The sequence below is a fragment of the Petaurus breviceps genome, unplaced genomic scaffold, assembly GCF_028583685.1.
Source record: "Petaurus breviceps papuanus isolate PSGF00001 unplaced genomic scaffold, PetGlider_PUasm1.0 90994, whole genome shotgun sequence".
Taxonomy (NCBI): Eukaryota; Metazoa; Chordata; class Mammalia; order Diprotodontia; family Petauridae; genus Petaurus; species Petaurus breviceps.
Window position 1 is genome coordinate 2391719 of NW_027187393.1, and position 12087 is coordinate 2403805.

Consider the following 12087-nt stretch of genomic DNA (forward strand, 5'->3'; position numbering starts at 1 on the left):
TTACAGATAAGGAAACTGAGGCCCAGGGAGATTAAAAAATAATAGCTAACTTTTTTATATACGCAACTCGGAAATAAGATATACAGGGGCACTGGAGTATGGAGATCCATCTTGCCCTACTGGAAAGTTGGGGGGACGGAGGAGGGTATAGGAGAGAACAGATTGGGGGAGGGGGTATTCAGTGGGATCGCTGTTTTGGGTTGGTGGGTAGGAGAAAGATGGGGAGAAAATTTGTAACTCAAAATCTTGTGGAAATGAATGTTGTAAACTAAAAATAAACAAAAAATTTTTAAAATAGCTAACATTTACATGTGCCAGCATTTACCATGTGCCAAACACCATGTTAAGCATTTTACAAATGCTATCTCATTTGATCCTCACGATGCTGAGAGGTAGGTGCTATTATTATCTCCATTTTACAGATGAGAAAACTAAGGCAAACAGAGGCTGAGTGATTTGCTCAGGGTTATACAACTAGTAAGTATCAGAGAGCATATTTGAACTTGGGTCTTTCTGACTACAGGTCTAGTGCTCTATCTACTGCACCACATAGCTATTTCTGACTGCTAAGTGACTTACCCAAAGTCACATTGATTATAAGCATTGGAAGAAGAATCTGAGCCCCAGTTTCTGATTCAGAGTCAGTCCTCTTTCCAAAGAACCATGATGCCACTTCCAGGATTTTGGCTTTGTATCCTCTATATGTTTCCATTGTGGTCTACAACATACCTTCTGTTGGTCCTTAACCTATTCACACAACAAATACTGGGATGGATAGCAATTGACCTGTTATATCAGACTTAGTCAATATAACATCATATGCCAAGAAGAGATGAGGTGCGTACTGATTCCTATGTTTGCATGGCAAGAGAAACCTCCTGGAAGAGATGCCAGGGAGCAGCTATTTGGGCTAAGAATCATACAGAGGGTAAATCAATGCACCTATGCATGATGTGGTCACGAAGCTTGTAAATATTTCACATCCAGAAATACCATTATAGTTTATTACATTCTTAGACATCAATTTACAAAAGGAAAACAATTGGTAGTAAATGAAGCCAGTAACTTGTACTTTTGTTAGATGAGGGACACCTTTTTTTCCTGGCCTAAATAAAAAAGCCCTTCTTGATTCAAGTCCCTCCTAATTTAGTTGCAGAATCTGTTCTCTTAGTCCTGAAAAGCTGTAAGATTCATCAGGAGAAATGCTCAACCAGCACAGATGCATGGTCCCAAGGGACATACATAAAGGCCAACAATTCGAGCCAAAGCAACATGTTAGCACAACCAGGGAGGCAAGGCAGTTGACCTTTGGGGGCAGGAAAGCAGTAGCTGATGCCAAGAGCCTTAGAAAGGCATCAGCCTCTTTCCTATTGTGAGACTGACTGCAACCATCTTATAAAAGCATGGAAAGCCCAGGCCACTGTAATGGTGGGTTTTTTGGTTTGTTTGTTTTTTAATCCTGACCCTTATACTGTAGCTGTAGAGTTGACATTGTTGCCAAGAGGAAGAACAGAGGCCAGGAAGACATCATTGTGGCAGAACTGTAAGCATTACAGGTTACCTGTGTCACTTTCCCCATGTGCTTGTGTTTATGTTCTTCTGTGTTGTATCTATCCTTTTAGAAGTCCCTTGTGCACTGGGCTATGTAGCCAGTGATTGGAGCACCCAAGCTCAGAATGCCCCGAAAGGCTGGGCCAGGATGATGCTCGGCCACAAGGTCAGCAACAGTTGCATACTTGAAAACCTTTGAGTCCTCCTTTCTTGTTCTCTTGAGCATGCCCCAGAGACCATGGGACCCTGGCAGTCATAGTTCACAGAACCCCGATGCATGTCAAGTTGAGTGACTATTTTTCAAAGCTTAAACAATGTCTGCAAAGGAGTATGGGATCCCCACCTGCAACCATGAGCCACTGGATTTTCAGTGTAAACCTCTATCTAATACACTGTATATAACATGCACTTGAGTTTTCCATGCAGGAGTTAGCTCCCTCCCCCCTTGCACTTCAAATGCCCAGCACGCTGGGTGTGCCCAGAAAATGGGAATTTACTTTAACACCAGTTCAAGCTAGAATTGTGAGAGGGTAGGGAAGGTTCCAGGAATCTGCTGGGCTCTGCAATGGGGAGGACGTCTGGATGAAATAAATCTCTGAGGGCAGACTCCAGCACCTAACACAGCAGCTGGTACTGAAAAGGAACTTAATAAATGTTTGTTGATTGATGGATGGCTTTGTGCCAGAACTCCCTGCTGAGAGGGGAGAATGGACAAGGTCTGGGGTCCAAGCTTTGCCTCTGAAGGGAGAAGGAGGGAACAATGGCTAGCAAATTTTAGTCCCAAGTCAGCATGTCATCCTTTCCCAGGAGCAGGTTGTGATGGAGGTTTCCATGCAGGGAAGCCAGGGAAGATGTGACTGGGAGAAGATGGGGAGTGAAGCAGGAAGGCAACAAGTACACCACAGGGCATGGAGGTACTTCATCCTGATGTGCCAAAAGGCTGAATGGACTTTTTCAAGGCTCTGCCTGAGACTTTTGGCAAAAGGAGTTTTGCTGATGGGAAGGCCCAGGTTGGAAGGTCATGGCAGCTGTGTCTGTATGTAGAAGTGCTATCAGGGGCAGCTGCCTTGTTTTCTCCCAGCCCTTCAGGAAAGGTAGGACTAGAAAACAGCCCCTTGGTTGAGTCCTTGCAGATTTTCCAGCCTCTAATACCAACCCTAGCAGCTCCAGGAGCCATCTTGAAAGATTTCAACCATCTCTGGGACCCTATTCTTTCCATTGGCTTTGGGGTGAAGGGCACACAAAGGATAAAGCCATGGGCTGGATTTGAGGGATAGTTAGAAGTCTTTTTTTCTTCTTTTTCAAATGGGAGGTGAACAAATGTGCCCAAACCCAGCTGTATCTGTGTTCTTCTGGCCCCTTTTCTCCCCCAAATCAGGATTGTTTTCCTTTGCTTTATGGAGGAGCAAAGGGATGATGGGTCATAGTGCCCAGGTATCTTTCCTTCCACACATATAGCCCAAGGGTCCATCTCTTCTGAGCTGGAGACCTAGACTAAGTCCTTTAGCCGAGGAAGAGGCTAAGATTCCATGCCAATCAAAGTTCAAGCCAGTCTGAGTCAAGTGTATAAAAGTCACTTAGCCATTCTGGAAACTTAAAATTTTTTTAAAAATCCATAAATGGCAACATCCAGCAAAAAAATAAAAATCAATATATTACTGTTTGTTTTGTTTTGTTTGTTTTTTACAAAAATTAAGTAGAGCAAAGTATGTCACATGGATATGTACAAGCTTCAGGTGTGAGGGGCAGAAATCACTGAAAAAGAAGAGAAAGATGTGGAGTTGGTAAAGGGGTTTATCTGGGAAATCTAGAGTACCTCAGCCAATATCATCCAGGCCAAATTCCACCCTTCTCTGTTCTCTAAGGCCTACCAGTTTAGAAGGGTGTGGAGTGGGGAAGAGGCAGTCTTCACAAATATCTCTGAAATAGTTTGTTGTAGCTCATTGTAGCCAGTTTTCCTTTAAGAAAACAGGTGATTCCCAAAGTTTTCCCTCCCCCATCTCTCCCAGGTACAGTGATTTGCTGGGGCTTCTTGGCCAACTTCCCCATAGAAGGGAATTGGGTTTTGGGAGTGCCTGAAAGGGAGAGAGAAGATGAGAGGCTAGTTCTCTCCTCAGAGCACAGTAGGGAGGATCCTGGCATATGTATAGCTGATTTATTCATTTCTGGACAACCCATCAGTTACAAAATGACTTTGCCTAAGTTGTCCTTGGAAGTCATGAGGGAAAGTCCAATCAAAAAGCCTTAGATGTTTGTTATCTTACCTTGTGCCAACAGCCTGCCACAGGTAGTCCATCAGCCCCCTGGAGAGAAAAGAGAAGGAAGCTTCAGTCCCCTGGAGGGCCAGAAGCCTCTGGGACATCTGGCACCAGAGGTAGATGGGATGGGAGGGCAGGGGTGGGGGGTGGAATTCAACCAAAGACAACTCAAATCTACATACTCAAATCATACTCTGAAACTGAGAAGTACTACCAAGGGTGTGGAACCTGCGGCCTCGAGGCCATGTGTGACCTTCTAGGTCCTTGGGTGCAGCCTTTTAACTGAGTCCAAGTTTTACCGAACAAATCGTTTTATTAAGGGGATTTGTTCTGTGAAGTTTGGATTTGGTCAAAGAGCCGCATTTGAGGATCTAGAGGGTCATATATGGCCTCAAGATCTCAGGTGTCCCACCCCTGTAACTAATCCATTTCCCAGAAACCTTGACATTTCCCCAGAGTGGGAGAGAGGCCCCTAGTGAGATTCCATCTGTGCAAGTTAACCACTCCAATCAATCTTTCACTCACTCACTCAACATTTATTAAATTCATGTTATGTGCCAAGCACTGTGCTAAGTGCTAGGGATACAAAAAGAGGAAAAAGACAGTCCCTGCTCTCAAGGAGCTTGCAGTCTAACAAGGGAGACAAGATGCAAAACACATGTATACAAAGTAAGCTATATGCAGGATAAACAGGACATAATTCAAAGAGGAAAATCACTTAATTTAAGAGGTATTAGGGAAGGCTTTCTGTGGGAGGTAGGATTTTAGTTGGCACTTTAAGGTACTTTAAAGAAGGTACTTTAAGGTCAGGAGTTGGATCAGAGGAGGGAAATATTCCAAGAATGGAGAATAACTAGAGAAATATCCAGAGCTGAGAAGGTTTGAGAAATCTTGTTTGTTGAACAGCCAGGAGGCCAGAGTCACTGGGTGGAGAAGTAAGGTATAAGAGGACTGGAAAGGTAGGAGGAGACAGACAACAGAGCATTTTGTATTTTCTCTTGGAGGCAATAGGGAGCCACGAGAGTTTATTGAGTAGGGGGTAACATGATGGGCCTGAGTTTTAGGAAAATCACTTTAGTGACTGGAGTAGGGAGAGGCTTCCTTCAAGGCTAAGCTATTTCTGCTTCCTCAATGAAGCCTTCTTGAACCTCCCTAGATAAAAGTAATCTATTCCTCCTCACAGTTTTCAATTAAATCCAATTTGGTAAGAATTTATTAAGCATTAACATAGGCACTATGCTGGGGAAGAATGTGCCTGGGGTAGGATAGAAGAGGGTATATTGTTTATCCCAATCCCCACTGGGAAACCGCAGAAAATGGGAGGGGAGTGTAGGTGATAGGGGCAAAGGGACATAGTTTGTACATCTAAGGGGGTCTCTGGCTCTCCTCATTGGAGACCCCAGTTAGAGGTACTTGTTTGTAACTAAAGGCCTTCCTGGGCACAGTGTGGGCAAAGGCTCCTGGGATGGGATGGAAGGGTCAGATTTGAGGGTAGGTCACGTTCAGGTCTTTGGGGAAGGGAAATTGGAAATCCTATTTCCAATCAGTTGTTTACCTGCCTTTCCTTGGCCTTGGTAACTGAAGAGGAGAATTTGCCCTGAGGGGTCTTACTGGGGGAATGATCCTGTGGGTTCAGTAGAGTGAGGGAAGCAGAGGAAGTGAGTCCCTTCCCCCTCCCCCTCCCCCCCTCCCCCCAACCATGACCTTGCTTCACATAGCCCGGGGTTTTCCTAGCAAGAGATCTTGGTTCCCTGCCTCAATGACACTCTATGAACACTGCCTAGGATCCATATAAATCAGGCCATGGGGCAGAAGTCAGGAAAAGGGAGTATGGGGAGTGGGTGGAGATCCCACGTCCAGATCCTTCTGCTAGGGCTCCCTCACACCCTTCACCACTGTCCCCAGCTCCTAGTGGGGAATTATGTTTCTGCCAGGCAGTACTTTGTATGAAGAGGGGGAAGATGGTAAATTGATTTACTTCTGGACACTTCCTGGGGGTAGATCTCTTTCCTTCTGCACTCAATGTACTCCTAGGAACACAATCTCCACAAATTTCAAATAAATAGAATGAAAGCATGTGATGAGCTGATTTACATTAAATTGGGCTCATTCTATCACAACTAAGTCCATTAACAGGACCTAATTCCTAACTCTCACTTCCCCATCCCCAGGGGAGATAGGGTCCCCTGTATCTGCCCAATGTCTACAGGTGTTGCCTTGACCTCAGGGCCCAGGGAAAGTGGGCAGACTAGCAATTGGATCTTTTCCCTGAGAGCAGCTGCTGTTCTACTTCCTGTCTGGCAGGAGTCTCTGATGGCTTAATTCCTTAATTTTTATTTTGAATAGTGAACTGTCTGACCATAGGCTTTCCAGGACCAGCTGGGTTTTTTTTTTCCAGGAATATTTCTAGGACCATTTGATATGACCAAGACCCAGCCATACGTGAAATCAACTAGAAATCCTTTGTAATGGGATCTGACCTGCAGAGGTCAAAAGCTCAGGTTCAATTAGGATGAACACTGAGCATTAGCCAGAGGCTATCTGGGTTACCCACCCCAGTTGCTGCTGTCTTCCAGCTAATTCCCAGCTAGTATTTTCAAATGCCTGGAACTTGGCCCCTAGCCCAGGAAGAGGACACACATCCTCCAGTTTGAATGGCATGGATGCCAGGCAGAAAGGAAAGGGACATGTACACAACTGGGAGGAAAAATTAGGATCGGGAGGTTGGCTCATATGGAACACAACAGGTGTAAGTTTTCTGGGGATATATTTCTGTGTAAGAGCCAAGGAATAGCCTCAGGGTGGGGAACATTTCACTCACATCTGAGGAGAGCACTGCAAACCCAAGCAAGTCAACTACAAGTCCCATGCAAGGAAGAGAAGGGAAGGGTAAAGACATGGGACAGACAGGAAGATGCAGGGAGGGGAAAGCAAGGGGAAAAGAACAGCAAAGCAGATACTATACCACAGGGAACCTCGGCCCTGTCCAGGCCCAGGGAGCCTGATTCTCCTTTCATTCCTTTGTAATTTGGATTTTCCTGTTTTGAAGACAACAGCTTATTCATATGGACAGAACCCAGGAGGTAGGGGAACAGAAACAGGGCTGGGGGGCTATATTATCCCGTTACACAGGAAGAAGTTCGATTATATGTTATGTGTCTTAAAACACACACCACACACACGTATACAACAGAGGTGGCAGGGCTAGTGGACAGAGAGTTGGCCTTGGATCCAGGAAGACCTGGAAGAGTCTGTCTCTGATACCTACTGGTGGAATGACTGCCCAGGGTATCTGACATCTCAGTGGTCTAGGGATTCTCTCTAACTGTAAGCTGAAGAGAGGGTGGTGATCTGCTTAGTTAGTTTCCCTAACTGAGAGTTCTCTACATCAGTGTAAAAAACCCTAAAAGGTCCAGTCTTTATCCCTATCCCTTAAAACAACAAATTGCAGATAACAGTTCATAGTTTCTCATACAATAACCCTCTTCCTTATTCTTTTTCTGTGTACTGAAACATTTGTTGAGTTCACAATAAAAAATAAAAATAGAAAAAGTGAAGGATCCAGAGACTTTCATAAAGCCACGTTCTTCCCCATCAGCACCTGTGTGTGTGTGTGTGTGTGTGTGTGTGTGTAGTGGAGGGTTTGGAATGGACCCTAGGTACTCACGCAGGACAAATTACACTACGTGCCTTTTACTTTTCCTTTTGTTGCTGTTGAGTTGTTTCAGTCATGACCCCAGGTCATCCCAACACTGGAGCCAGTGCTCTTACTCGCTGTGCTACCTGGCTGCCCCAACACACGGCTAGTTTTTGTGTTAAGTGTCTGAGGTAGGATTTGAACTCAGGTCCTCCTGACTCCAAGGCCGATGCTCTATTCACTGCGCCACCTAGCTGCCCCAGTTTTGTAATTCTTAAAGAAATATTTGTGCTATTGTTGTTGTTGCTGCTGTTGGATAGATGCTCAAAGAATCTGTAGGAAGCTGTGTGGTAACCCCCTTTGCCAAGAGGATGAAAATCAATTTATGACTTGGCTTCCAGATAAATCCTGAAAAGTTGCCCGAGGTACATGTCCATGTTAAGTGACTCATCCATAGCCACAGAGCTAGGAAATGTTAGGGGTACATTTGGAACTCAGGTCTTCTTGATTCTAGGTCCAGCACTATGCCACACTGTCTCAATAATGATCTCGATTGTTTCCTTTTAGCTCTCAGTCATACTTCATCAAGCCCCTTGATATCTGTAGGTCAAATGTACTTCTTTGCTTTCATCCCATTTGGCCTGGGTCATGAGGGCCATATATGCTCAGTAACACTGAGAGATTTGCTGAAGAAACTAAATAAAATTCATGGTACCCATGGTGCTATCTGGAGGAGCATAATTTGTTGCTTTCTAAGTGACTGCTGAATGCTGGGAATAAATAATGATGAGTGGGGCATGCCTAGGTAAAGCCTTGGCAGAGCAACCTCTCAGCCTTGGCTCCTCTCTAACAATCAGCCATGTCTTAGCTGTCCAGTAGGAAGAAGGCATACAGGGTCCCAGTGGCTGGACCCAAGTCTTCTACAATGAAGAAGAGAAGTTCACCAGAGAAGCCACATTTTCACTATCACAAGGTCAGGGCAGGGCAGGGTGGGCACAGAGACTCAATTCCCCCCACCTACATGCTCCCCACAGGCAGGTGCCACATACCACTGGACATGGCTGATCCAATCCAGGGGGCCCAGGCTCTCCCTTCTGCCCCTTTGCTCCTTTTCTGCCAGGAACCCCTCGATCCCCCTGTAGATAGAAAATAGTCTTGTTTAGGAATGGCTCCTCTGACAGGCAGAGGCCCTGGGCCTGTTTGGTCCCAGCTTAGGGAGGTCACTGCTATTTGGAGGTCAATCACTCAATCCAATTTTACAGGGGGGAACTGGGCCCCAGCTCTGACCTTTTCTCCTTGCTTGCTTCTCTCTCCCTTCTCTCCTCGGGGTCCGGGAAAGCCCTAAGAAAAAGACAGAAAATCCAGTGGGAGTTTGTAGAAGGTGACCCTGCCCCCCTTGCTAAGTTGAAGGACACCATGCCCCGAGTACTGGGAAAACATGTACAAATGTGACCTAGATGGAGACAAGTGAGTTTAGTGGAGCCAGGAAATGATCATTTTTTTTCCAAACAGAGACATCATCCATGTCTTTGGGGAAAGGCCTGAGGCAGAGATGTGAGCAATATGCTTTCTGTTAAGACACAGCTCTCCCCAGACAACTCCTGGCCCCAGGCTGGGGGGGTGGGGCTGATGAGCTGCTTAGTTTTGAGACTGGATGATTGGCCAAAGGTCATCTCAACTTCCATTTCTGGCTCAAGTCTTTCCTCTTGCCTCTGCCCCAATCTCATCTCCTTAGATGTCCCCATTCACTCTGTAGATGGTCAGTCAGTCATGGACTATATGTCTGGTATCCCCTGAGGACTGGGCCAGTCTTAGAGGGATGGTGGCTCCATTATCCATGAACACACTGAGTGGAACCAATGGGGCCACCGGCATGATTCAGTATGGGCTGTCCATCACCCATCTGGAAATGAATTACTTATATATACCAAGAAGAGGACTTCTGGCACCAGCTCTCCTCCCCTTCTCCCCAGCCCCAAGAGGGACCATGGGACAGGGGCATGTTTTAGGAAGTTCCAGGGGATGTCACTGATAACCTGAAGTCTGGGTGAGGAAGCAACGAGAAACTTACATCCAGTCCTGGCTCACCGGGTCTGCCCTGGAATAAAAGGGAGAGGACAGAAACAAGTTGCTTTAGAAGGCCATGCTCAGGTTTTATAGGGTCATATATGTAGGGCTAGAAGCTACCTTGTCTAACCCTTTTATTTTACAGGGGAGGAAACTGAGGGCCAGGGAAGTAGTGACTTGCCCAAGGTCACACAAGTATGAAGAAGGACAGCACAGCCTGGTGATGTGCACATGTAATATTTGCTGACTCAGCACTTTAGATGGCCTCCATTTAAGAGACTTAGTGAGTGTCTTACATCTTTTCAGGGCGCTGCTTCTAATTTTCCTAAAAATAAGTTTTTATTCCTATATTGTACCTTTATACCACTTACATTTCCCAGGTTACCCACCCCCACCCCCACCTCTTCTTTCAGAGAAGCATTCCTTAGAACAAGAAGAAAAAACAGTTCAGTAAAACCAACAAACAACAAAAAATGACAACCTTTCTATGACTCAGTTTCCTCATCTGTTACATGAGGGAGGTTGAATTAGAATCTAATTCTTAAATGATTTCTGAGATCTATGGTCCTATGTTCCTAAAGGAGATTAAGAATACCCAGCTTTGCCAAGTATTTGCTGTGTGACTCTGACAAAGTCACTTGGTTTACCTGTAAATGGGATAATGATACTTGTACTATTTTCTTCACAGGCTGTTGTGAAGATCAAATGAATCACAGAATTTGGGACTTGGAAGAGACATCAGTGCCCAGCTGACCCAACCCACACATGAAAGGAACCTATATCTCACTAAAATACCTATCAAGTGACTATCTGCCCCAAGGAGAGGGAACCCTTTACACTTTGGGGCAGGTCTGATTGTTAGAAAGTTTTCCCTAATATCCATTTTAAATTTGCTTCTTTGTAACTTTTACAGATGAGGAAACTGAGGCAAACAGGATTAAGTGACTTGTTTGGGGTCACACAGTTAGTAGGTGTCTGAAGCTAGACTATGGAATTCAGGAAGATGAGTTTGACTCTAGGCTTGACACTCTATCCACGGTACCACCTAGCTGCTCCACAGGGGCATTACCACTTTCCTGTTCCTAGTAGAGCCTACCATAGGACCTTGTATCCAGCAGTCCTAGTAAAGGTCTGTTAAATGAATGAATGGATGAATGAATGAAAGCATGTAGGGTTGTTAGACACAAGAATTTTTACCTTCTCTCCTTTTGTTCCAGGCAATCCAATTAGGCCAGGTGGGCCAGCTGGTCCCTAAACAGAAAAGGACAGGATTAGGAGACTTTTGGGAACACGGGATTGAAACACACAAGTGAAAAACAAATGTCTGAATTTGCATTGATAGTCAACTCACGAGCAGCCCATTGGAGCCTTTCTCTCCAGTGGCACCCTTCTCCCCCTTTGCACCATCCAAGCCCTGGAAATAGAGAAGGCACTGTGCTTGTGCTAGATACAGGCACAAGATGAGAACAAGGTAACACTATTCTTTAAAATCATTAATGTTCAACAAGTTTAGAAACAATCATCCTTGGTGCTCTGAGAAACAATTTATGTGCTATTATTTTTTTAACCTTCTCTTAAAAAAATTTTTTTTTATTGGTGTAGAGAGCTACAAGTAAGAAACCAATAGAAATCTGCCCTCATAGAGAGTTGTTGGGCCATTGAGATGTTAAGTGACTTGTCCAGGGTCACATAGATAGTATGTGGGACTTGAATTCAATTCTTCCTAACTCGAAGGCTTGATCACTATGTCATCTTGCCTGTCATCTGCTATCATCATATCATCATTAAACTTAGAAGCTTATATTTGAAATAAAGTCCTGCCCCCCCCCCCCCCATGCCAGTCTGGGAATTTTGCCCCAAGCAATGGGTCGTTCAGGCTATTAACCCCTCACCCCTATTCTAAGGGAAAGTTCTGGGCTAATGGTCAATTCATTCATTCACAAAGCTCTCCCTCTTCCTTTTAATCAAATTTAACCAAATTTACTTACTCACCTTAGGACCTTGGATTCCCTGAAGACCCTCCGAGGGAGAAAAGGAAAAGTCATTAGATTCAATTGAGAAGGCAGACTTTCAAGGCAAAAGAAATGAATAAAGGTCTAAGGCTTTCTTTTCCTTCTCCTTGCCTGCCACATGTCTACTTGCTTTTCTCCTTTCCTGGACAATCTTTCCAGAGAAGTTTCACCAGGCCTTCATCTGACTCCTCTCCTCACTCCTGCAAGAGGACTCTTGAGACATCCCGACATCCTCCTACCTCCAGCAACCCTTCCTTCCAACTCCTCCGCTCCCCCCCCCCCCCATTCAGTTTCCCTTTATGTGTTGTTTTCTTTTTCTTTCTTTTTTTTGGAGGGAGGAAGGCAGGGCAATTGGGGTTAAGTGACTTGCCCAAGGTCACACAGCTAGTAAGTATGTCAAGTATCTGAGGCTGGATTTGAACTCAGGTCCTCCTAACTCCAGGGCTAGAACTCTATTCACTGCTCCACTTAGCTGCCCCTTTTGTTGTAGTTTTTCATTATAATGTAAGCTTCTTGAGGGTAGGGACCGTCTCATCATCTGTATTTTTAGCCTGAACATTGT

At 45.0% G+C, this 12087-nt stretch overlaps 1 protein-coding gene and 1 long non-coding RNA gene across 2 annotated transcripts in view; one reads left to right on the forward strand and one right to left on the reverse strand.

The window, feature by feature from the left end:
* LOC138153488 (uncharacterized) overlaps positions 1-10860 on the forward strand; it is a 27578-nt gene extending 16718 nt beyond the window's left edge. The window contains exons 2-4 of the long non-coding RNA XR_011166390.1: positions 9659-9796; positions 10202-10362; positions 10731-10860. This is a non-coding gene — a long non-coding RNA (uncharacterized lncRNA). The remainder of the gene's footprint in view (positions 1-9658; positions 9797-10201; positions 10363-10730) is intronic.
* The window catches only part of COL23A1 (collagen type XXIII alpha 1 chain), a 487731-nt gene continuing 476634 nt past the window's right edge, over positions 991-12087 (reverse strand). The window contains exons 22-29 of the mRNA XM_069077605.1: positions 11506-11532; positions 10865-10927; positions 10711-10764; positions 9518-9544; positions 8734-8787; positions 8496-8582; positions 3816-3854; positions 991-3306 (exon numbers count right to left, since the gene is read on the reverse strand). Of these exons, the coding sequence (XP_068933706.1) occupies positions 3304-3306; positions 3816-3854; positions 8496-8582; positions 8734-8787; positions 9518-9544; positions 10711-10764; positions 10865-10927; positions 11506-11532 (354 nt within the window). The 3' untranslated portion in view covers positions 991-3303. The remainder of the gene's footprint in view (positions 3307-3815; positions 3855-8495; positions 8583-8733; positions 8788-9517; positions 9545-10710; positions 10765-10864; positions 10928-11505; positions 11533-12087) is intronic.